The sequence below is a fragment of the Rhododendron vialii genome, chromosome 11a, assembly GCF_030253575.1.
Source record: "Rhododendron vialii isolate Sample 1 chromosome 11a, ASM3025357v1".
Classification (NCBI taxonomy): Eukaryota; Viridiplantae; Streptophyta; class Magnoliopsida; order Ericales; family Ericaceae; genus Rhododendron; species Rhododendron vialii.
Window position 1 is genome coordinate 31,821,708 of NC_080567.1, and position 22,724 is coordinate 31,844,431.

General features: G+C 36.0%; 1 protein-coding gene and 1 long non-coding RNA gene across 3 annotated transcripts; one reads left to right on the top strand and one right to left on the bottom strand.

The window, feature by feature from the left end:
* Window positions 1–3,784: 3,784 nt before the first annotated feature.
* Window positions 3,785–6,733, top strand: LOC131308926 (2-oxoglutarate-dependent dioxygenase 19-like). Its single transcript, XM_058335971.1, has 4 exons — window positions 3,785–4,107; window positions 5,161–5,396; window positions 5,864–6,191; window positions 6,328–6,733. Exons 1-4 carry the CDS (start codon window positions 3,826–3,828, stop codon window positions 6,571–6,573), a joined length of 1,092 nt encoding a protein of 363 aa, XP_058191954.1. The 5' UTR covers window positions 3,785–3,825; the 3' UTR covers window positions 6,574–6,733.
* A 9,519-nt stretch (window positions 6,734–16,252) lies between these two features.
* LOC131308929 (uncharacterized) lies at window positions 16,253–21,230 on the bottom strand. 2 transcript variants are annotated; one of them, XR_009194605.1, is made up of 5 exons: window positions 20,892–21,230; window positions 20,704–20,815; window positions 19,191–19,294; window positions 18,182–18,251; window positions 16,253–17,373 (listed from the first exon to the last, which is right to left on the bottom strand). It is a non-coding gene; the product is annotated as an uncharacterized LOC131308929 (long non-coding RNA). The 2 variants fall into 2 exon arrangements; XR_009194606.1 differs by having other exon boundaries at window positions 20,704–21,230.
* Between the last annotated feature and the right edge of the window lie 1,494 nt (window positions 21,231–22,724).

Consider the following 22,724-nt stretch of genomic DNA (forward strand, 5'->3'; position numbering starts at 1 on the left):
CGACTTAGTGCCCCAGGGGTAGATCTCCACCACCAAACGTTGATACTCCACATCCGACTTGTGATGCATGGTAGAAGGACCTAGGGTTCCAAGTGGCGGTGATTCAGGAACGTTGAATAATTAATTTTGGATGGTAATTTTGAATGGTGATTCAGGAACGTTGGATATCTCCTATTTGGATAATTAATTCACCCAATTATCCTCACTTGTCTTAAACAAAAACAAAAAAAGGATTTCACGCATCGATTTTGGATGGTAGTTGTCCATCGGACATCAGAGTAGACGACCCATATGCACAATCAAAGCCAATGTGTTAACTTGGTTGCATGATTAATTTGGCAGTGATATGTTGTTATAGAATTACGTACTTGTGGTAGCCCTTATAAAATACCAGAATTTAAAAAAAAAATACTTGTCGTTCCAAATAAAAATATGAACACAGCGTGGACTCTCCTTAATTGTGTATAAAATACTAGTCATTGCCTCCTTTTGCTCACACAGCACATGGCACATATTGTGATTGTCCCACAATTGGTAGATAGAATGTTGATTAATTAGACAATCGCGACCAAATGGTGGAATATGAACCTCAACTATTTCAAAGTAGTACCATATAAACCATGTTTTTTTTCCCCTGTACCCGGGGATTTTGAAGAACAAATCTCACCGTCCACTAGCAGAGACCCCGATTAAGCCCAGGTGTTGGTTGTTAGTATTTTCCTAATTACCTAGGGGAGGAAAAAGTGAAAAATTGGGAATTCTAGAATTTTTGAACCGAGCAATGCATGCATGAACCAAGTGGAAGGAAAATCTGGAAAGGGACCCTCGGGAGAACCTACAACGTAGTCTACACGTTCGGGATTACATATGCATTGTCAAAGCAATATTTAGTCAATGTCGACTACATAATTCTCCTGATCGACAATTAGTTACAATAATACTCCTTCCGCCCCGATTTGTTTATCCAAACTCGGGTTTTCAATTTATTAATGAAACCAAATCATATCCTTTGATTTGAAAATTTACATGATCTAATCCATTGATTTTGAAATTGGACAGTTAATTTGGAACATACATAAGTAAAAAAGAGGACAAACAAATTCGGACGAAGGGAGTAATATACTCTCATTACGTGGGACAGAATTATCTGGCCGGGCAGTACTCATCTCTCTCGACATGCCTCTGTATATGTTTTACATTTTTCTCTCCACCAAAAAACAAGTTAGTTCCGGGATACCACCACGTGGTGTTTTGGACCATTTTACAACCACAAATTTTTGTGGGGTACTCCTGAACTGTTGAATAATTACTCGTTTCACTGTCTCTCTCTATATATGTATGAACCTGGGTGTGTAAAATGAATCGCACGAGGGCTACTGCTAGTTCAATATTTTTGACTCGAGGCCGGCCGGTCAAAGAGACTTGATCAGAGTATGGAGACCAATTTATATGTTGTCTCTGTGAAGGTTTTAAAATTAAAAAAATAGTTTTCTTCTTGTCATTTTCGTTTCGACCAAGGCCAGGTTGGTTGAAAACCGTGACAACGGTATAAAGATGGAGGAGAACAAATTTAAGGTTCTTAACTCAACGAGGTTGTTCCGAATGCCAATGTTAGACTAGACTAGAGAACGGTGATCTAGAAGTAGAGATGTTTTGCAATAAATACTATCCCGCCCCAAAATGTTTATCTGGTCCGCAAGACGAGAACTTTAAAATAATGCATTTTTTTCAAGAAAAACTTCAAAAAAAAATTATAAATTAAAAAAACTCATCGATATCTAATGAATTGTTGAAGTAAGATTTTCTTACAAAAAAGTGTTTACGGAGCAGAATTCCGCGAGTCCAAAGTTTTTTGGACGACTGCCACTTCCATAAACTATTTATTCACGGCTCCTCTGTTACTAATTGTCTCTCTTTTATTGTACCATCTCCATAAAAGGGATCAAGTGGCACTTCTAGAATTTTGGGTACCGATGGCAATATTGACGCCATCAATTTCTAGAGAGGAAAATATGTGGTGGACCTCGTGATGACGGCATACCTTAAATTCTACACGGCTCCTCCGTGTAGAATGAGATGAGCGCAAATGAATTTACAACTGACACGTCAACTTAATGCCCATTTAAAATTTATGGTGGACCTCGTGATGACAGCATACCTTAGTGGTTACTTGCTCATGCCCTCTCTTTTTTAGGATCCTATGGGGCAAAATTTTGGTTATAAAAATTGTAGAGATAAAAGTTAATTATGATCTTTTAAATAAAATGATAAAAAAATAAAAACTTTCACATCGGTTCAAACGGATTAAAAATCAAAATATTTTATTTTTTTCGCCATATCAGTCTAAAAAAATTAAGTGTTTCAATTTTCAATATGTTTAAACCGCTGCGAAGATCTTATTTTTCTGACCATTTTATCCTAAAGAGGTCATGATTAAATTTTGTCTCTAATCTCTCATAATTCAGTATCTGCTCTACAGGGTCTTAAATGAAGAGTAGATACTTATTATGAGACGCTAGAGAAAAAAATAAATTATGATCTTTAGGATAAAAGGATTGAAAAAAACAAATTTTCACACCGATTCAAACGGATTGAAAATTGAGTACTTAATTTTTAAACTGCTGCAAATATCTTATTTTTTTAATCATTTTATCCTAAAGGATGATAATTAATTTTTATTTTTAGGGCACTCATAATTAAGTTTTTACTCTACATAATCCTAGAAGGAGGAGAGCATGAGCAAGTAAATTCGTTTGCCACTCATCCCATTCTACACGGAGGGGCTGTGTAGAATTTGACCTCCTTAAAAATTGAGGGAAGATAGTGTACATCTACCGGATGGAAACCGCTACATGGTATCCATTGTTTTTGGTTTTTTTTTAATTTTTTTTTCCGCGTTGTTTTTTGCTATTTAATGGGAAAAATTTTTAATGCTACGTGGGTACCACGTGTTGTTTGTTCGGCGTATCTGAGCCGTCCATTGCATTTTTGGATGGCTCGGATTTGAAAAGAGAAAAATGAGAGAAAAAATTGTTAGAGTAAGAAGAAAGAGAGGATTTCAATCCGAGTTATCCAAAAATACATTAGAAGACTCGAATGTGCCGAGCACATATCACATGAAATATACCCCCCCAGAGCCAAAAAAAATTCTCCATTTAATGGCACCGACAATACATCTTGAGATCCCACAAACCATCCCGCGCGTGCAGGAAAGGTGTCGGAGTATTACCTAGTCTAGAACAACCACAAGCAATTCCCAGGGGGTTAAACAATAATTCTACAACCACATCCTTCTCACACATTCAAATACACACCCACACATACAAGTGTGTGGGCCCCCCACACACTTGTATGTGTGGGTGTGTATTTGGGTGTGTGAGAAGGGGGTCCTAGAACTACTCGGGGGTTAAAAGCGTGAGTTTTACGGGTTTGCTTTCTTCCAGTCTAGTGTTAGAGACCTATTCAATACACGTCTATCTAGAAGTAATTACGCTGAGGTCAATAAAAACATTTCGTGAACGAATGGAGAAAATATGGTCATGCAATCGACAGCTTAAAATAATGTGCTCACGCTACAAAATTCTCCTGACGTGCACCTTTTAATTACATTAGGTGAAAATCCAATGGAGTAGGAGTATTTAATCTGGGAAAGTACTCATCTGCATGCCAGACTACCTCTACCTACACGGCTACACCTATATATATATATGCATGGAACGATATACACTTATCTTCACAGCATAACAACACTTGCACTCTCCTTCTCTCTAACATCCATTACCAATTCTCTCTCTCTCTCTCTCTCTCTCTCTCTCTCTCTATCAAATGGCTACAGCAACTTCACATTTTGTCGAAAACCCAACTGAAACTCCTCTTCAAGTATCAAAGCGAGTGACCGTCCAAGCACTGGTGGAATCTCCTGGTCTCGCGTCCATCCCTTCTAACTACTCCTACTTTTCGAATCCTAATGAATCTGCTGCTTCTAACCCCGATGAAGATACATTCCCCATCATTGATTTCTCGTTGCTCACATCTGCTGATCCTCATCAACGCTCCAAAATCATCCAAGATCTGGACAGAGCCTGCCGAGAATGGGGTTTCTTCATGGTAACTAGCTAGTACACGTTATATATATGATGAAATGCACGTTTTCTAACTACGTATGTCATATAGCTATTCGAGAAGTACTACGGTCTCAGAATTACAACCAAGAAAATTTAAAAATAAATAAATTAGAGAAAGTCCATTTGTACATGTTCATATACAGACCGTCTGAATGCATTCGATGCACGTGCAGCTCACGGAATAATGAGACTCCCATGCATTACAACGAACGACTTTAGACGTATTTGTATCAGTATCTAAGCACATAAACTTTTGTACGTATTATGCATAAAACTGGGTGGTTCCGCGGACAACCAATTAAACACCTAAAAAAACATCCCAAATCTCAATCTCATAGTTTCCGATCAAATTTTTATGATCCGAACCGTTCAATATGTGCAGAATGTGATTTTAAGGGTGTCCACGAGAATCTAACAAAAAAAAAGACCGAAAAAGGCTTTATTTGAGCAATTTTTATATGAACTGTTCAATAAAAAATTGTTCAGAACTGTTCAAATCAAGACCTTGATGGTCAATTTTTTTGCCGATTTCTTACGGATACCCTTAAAATCACGTTCTGATGACATTGAGAAGCTCAAATCATTAAAATTTGATCAGAAACTATGAAGTATTTTTTAAGTGTCTAATTAATTGTTCCCAGAACTGCCCGTGCATAAAAAATATATATTTTTATAACTCAAGTAACCAGGCTAGTTTATGCTCACCTCCATAATAAATTACGGCGTTTACGTTCACAACTCAAGTAAATCTAAACCATAGGTTATGTGCTTAGGTTCACTAATATCGATTGAGAATAATTGATTACGTCCCATTTGAGAATGTAGACCCTTTTCACCGGTATCAATATCAAACTTGATCGACTCATATAACAATATTGGCTTAACACGTACATCAAATGATTTTAACGTGGTTGGTGTATATCATTAATCATATTTTATGATCCTTTTTATTTTATTCTATTTTTGCATGTGCATTTCTGCAGCGCTTGTATGTTCATACATTTATTGATTTCAATTTTTTTTTTTCCGGGGTTAGCTGGTGAACCATGGTGTGTCAAAGAGCTTGATGAAGCAAGTACTGGAAGGGTGCAATGAATTCTTCAATCTGCCGATGGAGGAGAAGATGGAATTCGAAGGGAAAGACATTTGGAAGCCCATAAGGTTCGGCACCGGGGTCGATGTCAAGGTCGAGAAATTCTTCTTCTGGAGGGATTTCTTGAAGTGCTATGTCCACCCTCACTTCAACTTCCCCAACAAACCCAAAGGTTTCAGGTACAAATCACATTGACATGTTACCTAAATTAATGCAAATCCATGAGCAATTTCTAAACACATCTGGTATGGTCTGCTGCCATTGATAGCAACATTTGTAGTCAGTGCACGAATATGGTCAGAATTAAGGCACATTTAATACATGTGCGTCATTGATGGTCACATTTGTATTTATGTGGACCTGTCACTATTTTGTCGGTCCTATATGTGTCGGATGATTTACAAACATATCTAAATCTGAATATGCATGTGCACATAAGTGTTGTACATGAACATTTTATTTCCTTTGTAGAAAAAACTTAATAACTTTTTGACTCTTTCTTACCAATGCACTCAAAACAACTTTTGTCTATGTATAATTGCAATTACTGAAATACAATGTCACTTGTTTTTCATTTTCGAGCTCGGAATTGAACCAAAACATATTGGTTAAAATTCTGTGAATTTTTATTTTTATATTTTTGTAGCGAGGTTGCAGAAGAATATAGCAAAAGAACCCGAGATGTGATTAAGGAACTCCTGAAAGGGGTATCAGAGAGCTTAGGATTCGAAGAGTCCTACATAGAGAAGGCAATGAATTTGGACTCCGGTTCGCAATTGTTTGCCGCGAACCTCTATCCGGTTTGTCCGCAGCCAGAAACTGCAATGGGCATCCCTGCACATACCGATCATGGCCTTTTAACGCTCCTCATTGAGAACGATATCGGAGGCCTGCAAATTCAGCACAATGGAGAGTGGTTCAATGTGCATCCACTTCCCAACTCTTTCCTGGTTAATACTGGCGATCACCTCGAGGTAAAATTCGATCTCTTTCGTATATACTTGTTCAATAGTAGCATCGATCGTTGCATCGGGCACATGCTCAATACCGTTCATCATAAGCTTCTTTGTTTTTATGTGGCTCATATATTTGGCTTTTGTTGTGAATTAGATACTGAGCAATGGGAGGTACAAGAGTATCAAGCACAGAGCAGTCGTGAACAACAAAGCTACAAGGATATCGATAGCCTCACCACTTGGACCGTCGCTCGACAAGGTGGTTAGCCCTGCACCGGAGCTGATAGGGGGTGAAACCGGCCGTCCGGCTGCGTACTTGCCGATGACGTATAAAGAATATATGGAGCGTCAACTTGACGGGAAACCCTGCTTGGACCATGTTCGAATCCCAGGTGCTTAGTTCGGATATGTTGAGCGATTGTACTGATCTCCTCTGTAGCAATAAAATCACATGTATTTTTATTTTTTAGCACGAGATAGAAGAATAAGACAGAGGAAGTAGATGGTAATTTACAGATTCTGTACCGTTTATATTATATGAAAATAAAGTGGTTGGTTTAGATTTTATTTGAGTAGCTTGGTAATTTGAATGTGGGATTGGTAGGTTCCGCTAACAAAAATAAGTACTTATTTTTTAAATTAAAGATAATGTATTGTGAGAAAATGCCGTGTCTCATAAAACGGAAAATAAGTACTTAAAAAATAAGAGCCTTAGCGAAACGGAAAAAATGTGGCTTGGACAAATAGATGACATTAACGATTTCACCTCATGAGTCATGGACATGAAAATACGTACATACATGATATATAAAAACATGTATATCTATATATGTATCTAGGTCTTTTTCGCCTTTGGGAGAGGGAGGATAGCGTCACCAATATTTTGGTTCCCTTCCGTCAATATTTATTATTTTATTGCTTCCTTATTCCCACTTTTCTTTTCCCCATGATCCTAGTCTTTCCAAACCACATTCAATCTGTCCATATTTCTTTCTAATTCATAATCTCTCCATATTTCCTTCCTAAATCAAAAACCCACTTGACTAATGACTACCGCACTCAAACGCAATACAAATCAAATTGATTCCTTCCCATGAACCCTAAACAGACTCTCTATAAAGAAAAATAAAAGTAAATTAAAATTACAACTAGATAAACGAGATAAATACAAATGTGTGTTTTGTCAATGGAATTGCCAACCAAAGCTGGACTCGGCCTTTTGGAGTTTACAAAACTTTTATAAATATAGTGCTAAATATGGTTTGGCGTGTAACTACAAGGTCAAAATCTCTTATGTGTTGGCGCAATATTGTACGGAATTTTGTTCCTATTTTAATTGGGATCGCTCCTAAAAAATATTACTCCCTCCGTCCCATTTTCATTATCCATTATTCTGGTTGTCTCTTTTATGTCTTTTGTCTATATCTTTTAGTATGGATCTTAAAAAATATGCAATATGGATCTTATTTTATAGATTTCGATTAGTTCTATAAGACAAAATTTTAAAAATTTTAAAAAACATTATAAGTGATGCTTAAAAAAATTCGAGCTACGTGTAAACTGGCCGAAACACACTGACGTAACAAGAAGGAAGAATTAGTAGACTATTTGCGCATGTAGTGGTCCAAAGGTCGGTCTTAAGTTGCCCTTGAAAATTAAGTGACAAATTTTGGATCAATAAAAACAGTACTGCTTAAAAGGGTCCTTTCATTTGAAGTTGAAAAATCACACGTAGTAGCAGCGGCTAAACTTGGGTTGACGTGTGAAATGAGACCTTTAATTTGCAAAACGAATAGACATTTTCATGCTTGCTTTTTCCCACTTCAATTCCCAGGGTTTTTTTTATTTGTTGGGTTTTCCTTTTCTTCTAGATGTATTGTCCATCTTCGATAAAAAAGAAAAATAAAAAAAGAGAGGATGCATTGTCCCGTCCCTATACCACAGTCTCTTTGACTCTTTCTAGTTTCTGTTCCCATTCTGCTATCCCCACCGCTCGCTTTCACAACTTTCCTAATTTCGCCGTCCGTCTCGGCGATCAATGGTACAGATTATTAACAAAAAATGAGTTTAACTCTTTTCTAGAAGAGTCTTTTAAAATCCAAACTGTCCAAAACGCTTTTGAACGGTGAGATTGAGAGTGGTGTGAAGAAGTGGTGAAAATGAGCGGTAGGCATAGACTTTTCGTTGACATTATTAGCACAGCGAAAAACCTACGTAGAATAAAAAAAGTCAAATTCAAATTTGTTTTTCCGTGACAAATTTAAAAAGTCAAATGCTTTGAGCAAAACCTACGCAGAATTAATCACAACGAAGAAAAGCAACTTAAAAAAATTAAGTTACAACAAGTTCAAAGCTCCATTTAATAGTACAGGTCAAAACCAACTGGGGGCTAACTGCTAACTCAATTGGTCAAGAAATTCTTATATCTCACTATGAGATCAAAAGTTCCCTTCGTATTTGTTGAGATTATTTTCTTCTCCTAATTAATGCGGCTAGTAGTTGGGTGGACTTGTACTAATTGTTGATTTGTTTCGAATTATTTCTCACACCGTTGGAATTAGTAATTGTGGAATTGTTTCCAGTTTCATTTAATTTCTTATACTTGTATTCTTCGATCTAGGGCTTGACAAAAAAATAAATATCTGAGGTCACAACTTGTGTAAGCTATATCTGTATTTGCAGTGGGAAATTGAAATTATGATCCATTTGAATTTTTGTCCAAAACAAAGTAAACCAACTGGCCCTTTCACCGAACCGCCGCCCCACTCTCGCCGTGAAATATAGGTAACACAGTAGAGTACTTAATTAGCTATGGGTCCAGAATAAGACTCCGTCCTGATTGTGATAATAACGTAATGGGAGTCGGTTTGAAACTTACCATGGAGTAATTATGTGGCTGTTGAAGTTGAATAGTTGTAGTAGATTAGAAGGGAAATATATTAAAGGAATAAATCGTAGATTTGAAAAAAAAAAAATTTGAATGATGCAAGACAATCTAGAAAAGAGTTGGACATATACTCCCTCGGTCTCTTTTTACAAAATCAAGAAAAAAAGTTAGGTCGTTGGATTACAATTGCGCGCACACCAAAACCAGGGATATGATCTTCGTTTATTTCGAAATATATAGTTCAATTGACTTAAAAGAACAATAAAAGGCCGTGTTTTATGGTGGAACTAACACGTACGTATTCTAGAAGGCAAGAGCTACTAGATGAATGGTTTGGATGGTTTCTTTTTTTGGGTCCAAGATAGTGCCGATATAGTTTCGTTTGGTGACGTTGAAAAGGAAAATGGAAGGTAGTTGTACAAAGCATCAACGAAAAGTGGCTATAATAATTGGAAAAAAACGTATCCAATGCTTGCGACACGCCGTAAATTCGTCTGCGATGACGTTCCAGGTTTTTACTTGTATGGATTTGGTCTGTCTGCGACGGGAAATCTAGTAATTCTTTGAAGCCACACATGCATAAACTTGAAGTTGTTGTGAACGTACGCTCAAGAAATTCAATGAGCAGGTAGATTCATGAGCTACATCAGTCATACGTTTTGAATGAGTTTTACTGCTTCATGAGAAATGTTATCTTCAAAATGATTTAACGCACCATAACTATCAATCATAAACTCAAAGGATCAGCTTGAGGTGTCCAAGAGGAATTGACGCCACTAACCCAAGGGGTTGGCCTAGTGCAGGGACGAAAACCAGGAATTCAGTATAGGCGCCGGGTTAATTTCGATAGGAAATTTTACATGGTGATACAAATATGTTGTTTTTAAAGTTTCCGCGCTAATTTTTTACATATTGGCATTGCATTTCAACTTAACGTACACTACAACAAAATAGACCTCTTGCTACACTATTCTTGGGGCATTTTACAAAGGAATGACTTATTAGGTATCTGACGAGGCACCGGCTGAAAAGTGCCCCGTTAAATTGAGTTAAGGGGTGTTCTACTTTCTAAAAAAGGAATTTTTAGAAAAGAAATGTGATTTCAAGCTCAAAAATCATGTATTTACGCAAATAAATTTCCTACCAATATAGGTTTTATTTGATAGATCTCACTGAGATCTTTTAAACGGTACAAAAAATTTAAAAAAAATATTTTTCATTTTTATTATATTTGAGTTTAAAATTACCTTCTTTTTAAAAAAAAAAGTTATAAAAATAAAGTGGAACGGGGCCTTTTTAGGGTAGTTGGCAACTTGAACGCACTTTAGTTATGTAGAACGGTGTCGTATTTGAGGAGAATAGAACACCTCACAAATATCGTTGTTTATTCCACATATCCAAAAAGAACTGTAAGACCGGAATTCTTCAATAAATGCAATCTAATTTCTCACCTCAACCAAAATTCAAGCCATCAATGACATTGCGAAACAGAATCTCACTCAACCGAATTTAAAAAATATATATCTACAGCCTTTATTAATTACCCAAATTCAACAATGCTTTTCAAAGCTAATAATCGAACTAACTAACCCCTAGTCTCACTTGCCAAAAGAACATATAATACACATTACCACCTCAATTTTTTTTTTTTTGAAATTCACATCGCATATTGAAAACTAACTCCATGCACTAACCCAAAATATAATACCACCGAATCTTGCATTAAAATTTTCTCTCGTCACTTCAAACCAAGTCTTTAAATTATCACCAAAAGAAAGAGTTTAACCTCTCATCGCAAAAAATCAAGAACCTCAAAACTACTAATGATCAAGTCGGTAAAACTCCATAACTCTAATCACATAAGTTTGCCCACACAAATTTTCTCCTTCCAAACCTTCCCACAATTTCACGACAGCGATACATAATGCATTAAACTCTCAAATCACCACTGGTGCATTCCATAACTTTATTCTCCAATCAACAAATAAACTATAGCAATCTCCTTTCATATATAATTTTACAAACCCAAGCACTTACATCTGATATAGTCATAGCCCATTGCATGTCCACTACAAAAAAAAAAAAAACACTCGTAATCTCACCAAAACCTTTCCATTGCCAAGCTCTTAAAATAGAACTACTACTACTACAATTAGACAAACCCACAATTCAACAATTAACTACTCCCACTTTATATTCACTTGGATCATCTGAGGTTTTTTTTTATATCTGATGAAACGATGAAATATTGGAATCCTCACCAATCTTACCTTTATCCATCTCCTAATAAATTTCAACAAACTGATTTGGTATTTTCTTAGATAAACAAAATTATTGACTTCTCTTAACATAAAGTAACCAAATCTCTACTAAGATACTAAGGATAGGAACAAAGGATCAATCAAAGAATAACAATTCAAGAGTATCTGGCTATCTACAATGTATAGAGCATTACAAAATAAGAAAATCTTACTACACACTCCCACAATTCAACAAGCCCATTGTCCATACCAACTTGTAGCAGTCTTCTAAGTTACATTCTTAAGTCAATCTCCAAGTATATTACCACCAATATTAATTCTTCAGATTCAATAACATTATAGTCCAACTCCATTCAGTCACCAAGGTACTTGTAAAATATGTATGATGATCGATCCCAATAATAAATAAATTCACTTGCTATAATCTTATCCAATACACTATCCAAAATCTACAAAAAAATAACGTTACCGCAATTGTGTCACCCAATGACTATTAACTCCTTAATACTATGTGGGTACCGATATGCTTCAAATAACAAACGTTCTCACAAATGGTTGTAGGACTCTGGAGACTTGAACCTCCACTAAATGCAGATATTGCAAATTTGTAGAAGAATGAAAATATTTTTTTTTCCTTGAAACATGGCTTTGATACCACAATTATCACACCCCAAAAATAAGAAGTGACCCGTTTCAAGCATGCATGTGCATCGCATACGACATTTAACTTTATGTTGCATAGGTCATGCTATTTGATACATGTGTTGTGTTATTATTCATTAATTGTTTAGCGATACAAGATTTAATTTGAGGGTTTAATTAAGTTAATTAAAAAGGGATTGGTCTTGGTAGGGAGAATGAAGGGTTAAGATGAGTTTTGACCTATTAGAACCCATACACCCAACCTCATGGGATAATTATTCCCTAATAAACCTTCTACGGTATTCTACACCATTCTACCCCTCCACCATTTTCTTTTGTATCACGTAGAGAGAGAGAGAGAGAGAGAGAGAGAGAGAAGAAGAAGAAGAAGAAGAAGAAGAAGAAGGGGAAAGAATTGGGGAAATTAATTGAAGATAAACCCTATCTTATACCTAATATATGTTTTGGGTATTGATCAAACATATATATACCTGCATATTCATGTAGTTTAAATCCTAATTAAGTTATATGAGAATGGATTTTGTGTAGTTAAAGTGGTTTAGAACAGAAATTACTTGGTTTAGAATTCTGCAGAATTGGAAAATTCATGTTTGTCTGATTTTGGGGAATTTTATTGAGATAGTTCGAAAGTTCTGAAATTTCTGGGAATTTTTCTGAGAGTTCCTCTATTAGTCTTCTATCTACAGTAAAAATTTCAGGATCTAGTTCAAAGTATTGAGCTCTATAGAAATTTTTAACCTAGCATCACTCAAATTCGGAACTGAGCAGTCTGCACCGACACTAGTTGAAAAAACAGTCATATCTCCTAGCTTGAGACTCGAAAACACATTCCGCTTGCTTTGCTGAAAATTAGACTTATAGATCTTTCCAACGATGCAACTCGTGCGCTGTGGTTATGCCTGAGCAATAACAGATTTGCTGTTAAAGTTGACCCAAAATCTGTCTCTGCACCAGTTTTAGTATTTGTTAAGTTATAATCGCGAGGCCGTAGTAAGGTTACCCGAACTCCGTTTTTTATGAATGATCTGTCGATTCGAAGAGGAAGAAGTTTACTTTTCAATGGTTAAAGTGCCATTCTTCAATTCACAATTATGTTTTGGATACGGTCAGAATAGTACATGTTGGTCATGGACTTAGGCCCCGTTCCAGAACGCGTTTTAAGTTCTTATTTTTTAAGAAGGCAATTTCAAGCTCAAAAATTATAGACTTATTAAAATCTAAAAATATGCAATATGGATCTTGTTTGATAGATCTCATTGAGATCTTTAATACAATGCAAAAATAATTGAAAAATTATTTTTCATTTACATTATTTTTTAGTTTGAAAATGTGAAATAAGTACTTATTTTTTAAGAAGGTGTTCTGGAACGGGGCCTAAGCCTTATTCTTGGGGATTCTTATATCAAATCTCATTAAATCATCTTTTGAGCATTGAAGCACATCACCCATCATTTTTATTGCATTGGTCTCATGCAGTATCATACTATGGATGGAGAGTAAAAAAAAGATCATATGCTAGACTTATTGATGCATTTTACTTGCATTTTAACATGAGTTGGAGTATAAATTATACTAAGTGTAGTGTCATCCATATTCTAGGATCTGGGGGCGAGTCTCCACCTCAAGGTTGAGAAGAAGGCTTTTTGCTTTTGTTTTTTAGATCTCTAAGATGAGTGTGCTATTTCATTGAAGATGCTAGCTAAAAATAAACTTATATTTTTTGCAAATGATGGGAATTTTTTACGGTTGTGGATATGGATCAAGTTGCTTAAAACATGATTTTATTTCAAGAGCATGCCATAGTTGTATTATTGGTTGGAATTATTTTCTTCTTGATGTACACAAGAAGGGTATAAATTGTCCGTTTACTGTATACAAACAGGGTTTAAATTGTTGGAATTACTCTGTTCACAGGGTCACGGTACCGTCATAACTCCTAATTGCGAGGGAAGCAACCCTATGGTTTCTTAAAATATTGTTGCTTACTTAATGGTTTGTGAAAAATAATATGTTTCTTGCTAATTATGATTAAAAGCATAACTCGATCCACGTTTGTTCGTGTAAATTATTTTATGCTTTCCGTTTGAATGAAGTAGTAACACTTACAATCCTTTCAGGTAATTGAAGTAGAGTTTTGGTCCACTACTGGTCTGACAGGCTGTAGGAGCGAGGACGAGGGTCGACTTGGTGTCCTCTTGGCATAGTACATATTTTGACATAAATTTTTGGAGAGTTGTAGTAACATTTGTGAATGCAACTCATCTTGTAAAGTTCTCTTGTAAATTTTATTTTGGAAGCCGGTTGTAATCTACTTAGTTGACATTGTCTTGCGTTTATGGAATGAATTTCATTAAGGTTGATATTAAGCTTTCATTAAGACTGATTATGTTAATCCTTCTAAATCGGGTCATTACATACCATAAGGCCAACTCATGAAACATGTAGCCTAGAGTAAAATAAGTTGTCGAACAATAATGATTTTTTTTATTAAATAAATCCATAGCCAAATAAATCTCAATCATAAATATGGGACAAAACCATCCCATGAACCGGTCAATAAAAATTTACCACCACCAATATAGTAATCCCATTTTACTCGAAAGCTAGTTATAAAAAGTGCGGAAGCGATGATTAAAATCTCTATACTAAATGCAATATCCTATGGAGGTCAATAAAAAGAAATTCTCGAGATACCGCTAAAGTCCTTACCTAACTTCTCAACTTGTCTGAACAAGAAGTTGGATAAAAATCTGTCAACTGACGAGCTCAGTGAATAACAAGTATGTATATTAAATAAAGTTGAAAGCGATGATGAAAATAATTTACCATTAAACATAATTTGGCATACGTGGTGTCCAGCAAAATAATAAATTAATCAATAAAGCATTTAACCAATAAAGAATCATAGAGGTGATCACAACATGAACTCCGTCAATAATAGGAAACCACAATCAAGCAGTACCATGGCCAAAATAAATTTCACCAAAATTGGATCCAATATTATCAAACTTAGAGTCACTAGGGTTAGCAACCTGTGGTATTTTTCCCTAAGACGATTCGGCGAAAGAAAGTCATTGAGTATTAGGATCACCGGCCTAACACGATTTTTTTCCCAATGGCCAAGATCACCAACACGAAGAAGAATAATTTTCCTGGACTTCCGAAATAAATGTTTCCATTAATATTCACCAAGTTCTCACCCAAAAATAATATTAACAATTGATATCAGAAAATTCATCGCATGCCAATTTATAGAACTTATAAACAGTTTTGAGTCTCCGAATAACATTCATATAAATTTCTGAAGGAAATACTTCTAAGGGACACAGAGATCTTTCGAAAATACGCAAAAATGTTTGACGGATTCCTAGACCTAAAATAATGGGTTGCCTCAAGCGTAGGGCTGAAACCAACGTAGCACAATATCTGGTAAGATCGGAGTCTAATCCACAGAGACGGTGATGTGTACTGACTCAAAAACTCGGGTTGTTTGTATTTAAATTGGCTCTTAGGTAGTCACCCTTTGTCGTTCGATGCTGAGATTAATAAACCTAGGAAATTGTTTGGTTTTTTCAAATAATTAAAAAGAATGTATGGTCGTAGGGTTCATAGCACTCGTAACCAGTCTCGGACTTATCTATTTCATTTAGTGTTCTTCAAAACGTTTGACCTTAGAAAGAAAAAGCTACCCTGAAAGATGCGAACCTTAATGGTCGCTGTTTACCCATGCGCAGCGGAAAATAAGTATTGGTCCCTCATTCTCCCGTTCACATAGGCTCCGACGATATCCGGGTTCGTCTAACGAACGTACTTTACTAACCTAAAATTGCATTTTCATTATTATTTTGATATAGGAGCAGAACGTGTCCGATTTAGCCACAGTGTGCTAATCACCTCGCGACTCTACCTATATGACTATTCACTCAATATTAAGTAAGAAACGAAAGACAACCTAGTTTAAAACACGCACTACAAGAAAAATCACATTTTACAGCGTTTGAAAAACGCTATTAAATGATATATACAACGTTTTTCCAAACGCTGTACTAGCCAATGTTGTTAAAAGTCTTAGACATAAGACAGCGTTTTTTGAACGCTATAGAATGTAGAGTTTCTACAGCATTTGAAGAACGCTATAAAATGTAAAGTTTTTACAGCGTTTTAAGAACACTATTGAATGTTAAGTTTCTACAACGTCTTAGGAACGCTATATTAGCCAATTTTTTGCAGTTTTTGAAAAATTCAATAAATACCAATGTATTAGCATTTGCAAATAAAATCATGGTAATTTTATTTAAGAAACAAAAATGATTTATTCCATTCAACACCAACTATATCCAAATGTCAATATACAATAAAGATTCATTACATTAGCTTGGGAAACAATTTCCCAACAAAAAACTACATAAAAGAGCCCAACTAATTGGACTCATTAAAAAATAACTAATGTAATTCTATTTTCCTGAAAATGTAATCATGCACTTGGCCAACCATCTCATTCCGCAGATTTTCTTTACTTGAAGCTTGCTTCTTTGCCGAGGTTATACCCTTTCTGCTCCCAAAGCCAACCACATAAATGGGCTACTAGAAACCCTCCAAAATATGAGAAACATGCCCGTAGGTTGAAGTTGTATTAGAAGTTGTACCAGCAAAAATCATCCCCGAAAAGATGTAGCACGTAGTAGAAGTCCGAAGAAAACAATTGCAAAGATATGATCTGTGACATCGGCAGCTAGTACTTCCTGAAATTATCAACATTGCAAAGATGATCTCATCAGTAATAAGAGGTGGCAGTAGCCCACATTTGATCCAGTTAACACAGAAACCAAAATAATTGAGATAAACTGCTCCAAAAATCATTTCCAAAATGGAAGAAACCACAGTACTAGAATCATGTAAGAGTATTCTGACGGATTTCTAGTCGAGTATGGGATTCCATATAAAACTTCTCAAATGAAAAGAGAGTAAACACACACTGAACTGCTTCTCGTAAAATCATACTAGTCACCACAAAAGAAGAATCAAACTAGTGGTTTTCATTGGAGACTTTCACTTCAACACTTAGCCAGAAATTTATAACAATACTAAAAATCTCATCATATTTCATATTTCAAGGCATGACTATAATCTATCTATACTAATATATAAAAAAGAAATTTATAACAATACTAAGCAAAAGAATAGCAAGTCCCAGCTTCTTATGGATATAAAGCACCTAAAAGAAGCGAAATTCAAGCATTAAGTCGTTATCGATAAAAGATCGAGACCCTCAGGTTCCAATGCTGGAACGGCACATGCCAAGTTCTGAGGCTCCCACTGGGGATACACATGCCAGTCCTGTAGAGAACTGACTCCTGGCCACTGCTTATCCGTTGGTGTTCCCATCATCCTTCAACAATGCATGTACAAGAGGTCAAGAGCCCGTTTGTAAATGGTAATCGGAAATGGATTCAGAATGCACTATTGTGCAAGTGCAATCTGTGGCTACTACTGTAATGAAGGTAATGCTATGAAACAAAAGCTGTAATAATGACCATTTGTGTGTCTAATATCAAAGAGAAGTGAACCACCATCATCTTACTGACTCTTATATTGATGTATCTTCCATCCACAGAAATTTCAGAAAAAGTTTTATCTGATGACCTTCCGCTTCCTTTTCTACCCAAAACTTTGTAAATGAACATCAACTCTCCCTCTCCCACTCAACCTGTCCTTACAGTGCATGACGAATTACAGGACACCAAATACTCAAAAAATATTGGGATAGATGTGAGCAGAAATCAACTCTTCTGTTATTGTTTGTGTCCCCCCGATCTCAATGTCTATGCTACTTAAGACCACAAAAACAAGTGCAACCGAAAGCAGATGCTATTGGACTTGAATTTCATTACGAATTGCTATACATTGATTCTCATAATCCAATAAACCGCTAGCGACAATGGAAACACCCTTTGCTCCACATAACTTCAACCCACATGTTATGTACCAATCAGTTCTAGAATAACACAATAAATAGCATAGCATAGGCCCGGACCACTGGATGACTTGGATAAATAGCATAGCATAGGCCCGAACCAAATTGCTTCAGGACCATAACCAAAATCTAAGAGAAATATAAGCCAGGACACCAGCCTGGCTGCCTACCAGGGTTTCTACTGTAGGAAAGCAAGTAACTAGCCAACACTTAACAAATATACCTGAATACGTGAAGCAGCTGTTGGAACTCAGAGTCTCCAGGAAACAAAGCTTGTCTCCTTGCCATTTCAGCTTCAAGGAATAATCAAGGAAAGGTAACAGTGTAATATTAATTAAAGTGGAACAAAGATGCAAGGTAAACCAAAAACAGACTTCAAATGGTGAACCAAAGAAAGAAAATCAAAATCAGCTATACACTACAGGCAACAAAGAGTCAAACACCTATCCATTTAAGGCAATAACGACCAATAGACCACAATTTGCTGAACTTTTACATTCAAGAAGTATAACTAGCATAAATCCACTGGTAATGTTACACTAGGATTATGACAAAATCAGTTTGCTCATACAAAAGCAAAGATGGACTAAAAACTGACTATGGGGGTAAATCCCTAGCTCTTTATTAAGTATTTGACCCCAGCTGATGTGTTGTTTGGGCTTTAGGGTAAACGGTGATGGACACTCAGTATACATTATACAGTAATGTGAAAGCTACAAGAGAAAGTCAAAAATCAATGAGAATTTGGTGCATTTGGTGAATGGACCATAACCAAAAAAAAAAAAAAAACAACAGATTAGTTGAAGATGAATATGGTGCATGGATCAGTCAACTTTTTTCAATTCCTTCGCATAATTGTATTACCAAAAACCAAATTAAATGATTAAGGTGACTATCGCAATATATAGTAAAATAAACAAGAAGCCATGGCCTTACAATTGTTTGACCTGTATATAGTAGAATAAACAAAGATTGACATGGCCCAAAAAAAATAGGACAGAATTAATGTGCCCTGCAAAAGCCAACAGTAGAACTGTCAAATTGCAATGCCCTGCAAAAGACAACATGTTATTTAGCTCCACAATGCCATTCACAAGAATATTCGGTTCATCACGATGTGGTAGTGGAATTAAGATATAGCTTTCACCATCATCCTGCACTTGGCATACTCATATCATGCTCTATAAATCCAACCTAGAATATATCTTTCTAACCTTTTAACAAGCAAATACCTTTAGGCTCCCCAAAATAACCGTTCCAACTTCCCTACACGAAATTCAGCAACTAATTTCCCTGTTCCAGCAACTAGAATATCGTATTAATTCCAGCCGTTCACCTATATTTCCAGTAACAAAACCATTTTTAGCATTTACCATCAAGTTCCTGCACTTAAGTTATAGTCTCTGCTACTTATTTTACAATTCCAGCAACAAATTTTCAACCAAAAAAGCCATTCAATGAACCATGTTGTCAAGACCAAACAAGGACTACGGACTGAGATAAAAAGTCTATTACTCATCTCATGTATATATAAGCATAGATGCAGATAATCATTCAGCACATACAATAACTTAGTACATACAAGCACATTTTGGTCATCAACAAGCATTAGGAGATTTGTATACACTACGAATAAGGTAACGTGGCCATCGAGCGTGGTTGTCAAACTCTCATAAACTCATTTGAGGTGAAATGCAAAAACCCAGCTGAAAAAGGGAAGGTTTTCATGTTTCAATTGGTGACAACGATGTGGTCCCACACACTTCTCACTTTTTCTTCTTCTTTTTTTGGCTGAAAGATAAAAGGGATAGTACTATTAAGTTCACTAACCATTTCAAGCATTTGTTAATTTTACACGAGTGGCCATCAAACAAAATAATTCACACAACACAAGAGACCATCAAATAGTGTTTCCCTTATGCTCATTAGATGATTCCTTGGTCTCTCAAGGTCAGATTATCAAGCCTTCACATAAACAAGAGAAAAAGAGCCTTCCTATACACCTCAGTGACCCACAAAGTGACAAATCTAATTTTTCAATTTAGCCTTGCAAACACAAAACTTCAATGAACTTCGTTCTCGACACCACATTGGCAATTGTAAGTTCTATTCGTCCGTTCGAATCTGACTGATTTGAAATCAAAATTCCAACATCAAATTAATTAGCCTTAAAAGTTAAAATCATAAAACCCCAAATTCCACCACACAAATGAAAAACTCTCCCGGTGGAATACGTCGATGAAAGAGAAGAGCCCACTTGATTCCTATGGGAGAGGACAAGATACTTTGTCACCTACCTTTTACATACTAACCCCACAATCCAATCAAGAATTCCTCAGATGGAAACTGGTAGAAGACACCTAGCAGACTAGGGAACTACGGAATCTCTACAAATACATAAACCAATGTAATCTCGACGAACGTATCTGAACCCATGAAACGTAATCCTCAATTCCACCACACAAATCAAAACCCTAGAACAAGAAATCATTAAGATATGAACCAACTGATGTTTTATAAATTGACGAAGGACAAATGAACATTAATAACCAACTGATTTTTTATAGCATGGATGTAAGATGAAGAAACTAGAAGATCAAACAGTTAAAATTAGCCCTAAAACTAATGGGGCAAGATATACATACATACATACACAACTGAAACTATAAATTAGTTCTAAACTATTTCTGGGCCCACGAATCATAAAATCCTAGAATCGAAATCAAGAGTTATTTGTTCTCTTACTGGAACACGAAGATGAAAGTAGCAAAGGAAGGCGTGCTTCTGAATGTCACTACCTGTTCAGGCAAAATCTCTCGATGAGGAGAAGAACCCACTTGATTTGTTGAATGAAAACCTGTAGTAGGAGAACCCTAGCAAAGTCGGGAAAACACGCAGGGGATAAACGAAGTAGAAAAGATTGGGGGGATTACCTACTACTCACGATTAACCCTAGAATACCACGATCGATCCATTATCGGCCAACACCAATTCGCCCAACTTGAGAAATCTTCCACCAGTTTGCACGAAAAGATTGGGAGTTCTAGCGCCACTGAGAAGTCGATTGAAATTTTCACCGGGGGTGTGCGATTTTGGGCACTAATCTTAGCACCGATAATTTTGGCGGAACAAAGGCTTTTAATGAAACGCTGTTGTATTTGGGCGCGAGGGTTTTCCTTCCTTTCTCACTACCGAACGCTATACTTGCTTCTCTATGATAGCATAAGTAAAAGAACGCTATACATTTATGCTATAAAAGGTCATATGTGTTGTAGTGACGCTTCTATTGCTTGAGATAGAAAATAAACAAAAGATCAAAGTTAAACAAGAATCAACGAACAACTTTGATAAATAATGAAAATCAATACGAGTTATCGAAGTACGAATAATCGAACAAAGCTTCAAAATTTGAAAAGAAAAACAACTGAAGCAATATTGGTCTGTTTCCTGCCGTGGGTCGCGAGACCTCCATGTAGCTGAGGTTCGAACTTCGAAGCTTTCTACGCAGCTTTCCTCCTCTGCCTTTTCGTCCTGTGATATCGTGAAAACAGATTCCTTGCAAAATCCTTCCTTCTTCTTTTTATAAATCACAAGCGGGCCTGCCACCCATACTCCCCAAAATTGATTTAAGAATCTGATTAACCTTTAGTCATACAAAAAGCCTTGGGGCCCACCAAAAAAATAAGGAAAAATAATGATCCAGAACGTGTTTTGATAATTAATATCCGCTAAGAACAAGTTAAGAACATTTGTTAATACTGAAAATGTCCTTGGCGGGTATTAATTATCAAAACATGTCATTGGCCGTCATTTTCCCAAAATATAATGAATTATATGCCCAAATATAAGTATTAAATGCCCATAGTTTGATCGGCATCTTGTAGTTTCTTCGGGTACGAACTTCGGCCCACTGGAGTTAATTCGATCATGGACTTTGTTTGATCATAGAGAATTCGACTTTGCGCTTTATGCACCCGACAGCCTAAATAATAGTTGTTATCATCCTTTCCTTGCAAATTAATAATTCGACATGAATGACCAAAAAGATAATAATAATTCCAATTAAGCGCAACTAACGACCGACAAGTATAAATAAGGGTGCCTAAATGAGTACATTTATGCACCTATCAGTAACATACTTAACTACTTACCTAAATCCAAACGTACTGCAATGGAACAATACGAAATAAGGCTAACCTGTGAAAAATGAATTACATAATTACTAGCTATATCAACTATAGAGATAACTATATAGGCTAATTAGGTCTACCAATAAAGAAATAACTAAATAACTCTAGAACTAAAACCCAACCTCAGATTGTAATCAAACCAAACTTAATATTTCTAACGTACACCACCTGATTCTCATCCAATACATCCAAATCACATACTCCCTCCGTCCCCTTTTTAATGTCCAGTATTTCATTTTGGGTTGTCCCTTAATAAGTGTCCATTTTGTAAAGTTAGTGGGTAAAAGTGGGTATATTTCCCATTTTGCCCCTAAAAGTAAATTCTTTTTTGAAAAGTTAGTGAGTAAAAATGTAATGATGATGTCTCCATAGAGGGTAAGTAGGAAAAATGGAGATAAAAGTTGATGTGAGAGGTGTAATGATGATGTTTTTTTAATAAGTTGGAGTTACGAAGCAAGCGGGACACTTAAATATGGACGGAGGGAGTAATTTTCTATATATAAAATCCTATAAGCAAAAGATGCCATCACTCATCACAACACTAGATCGCACCTCAATTCAATTTCTTGCACCACC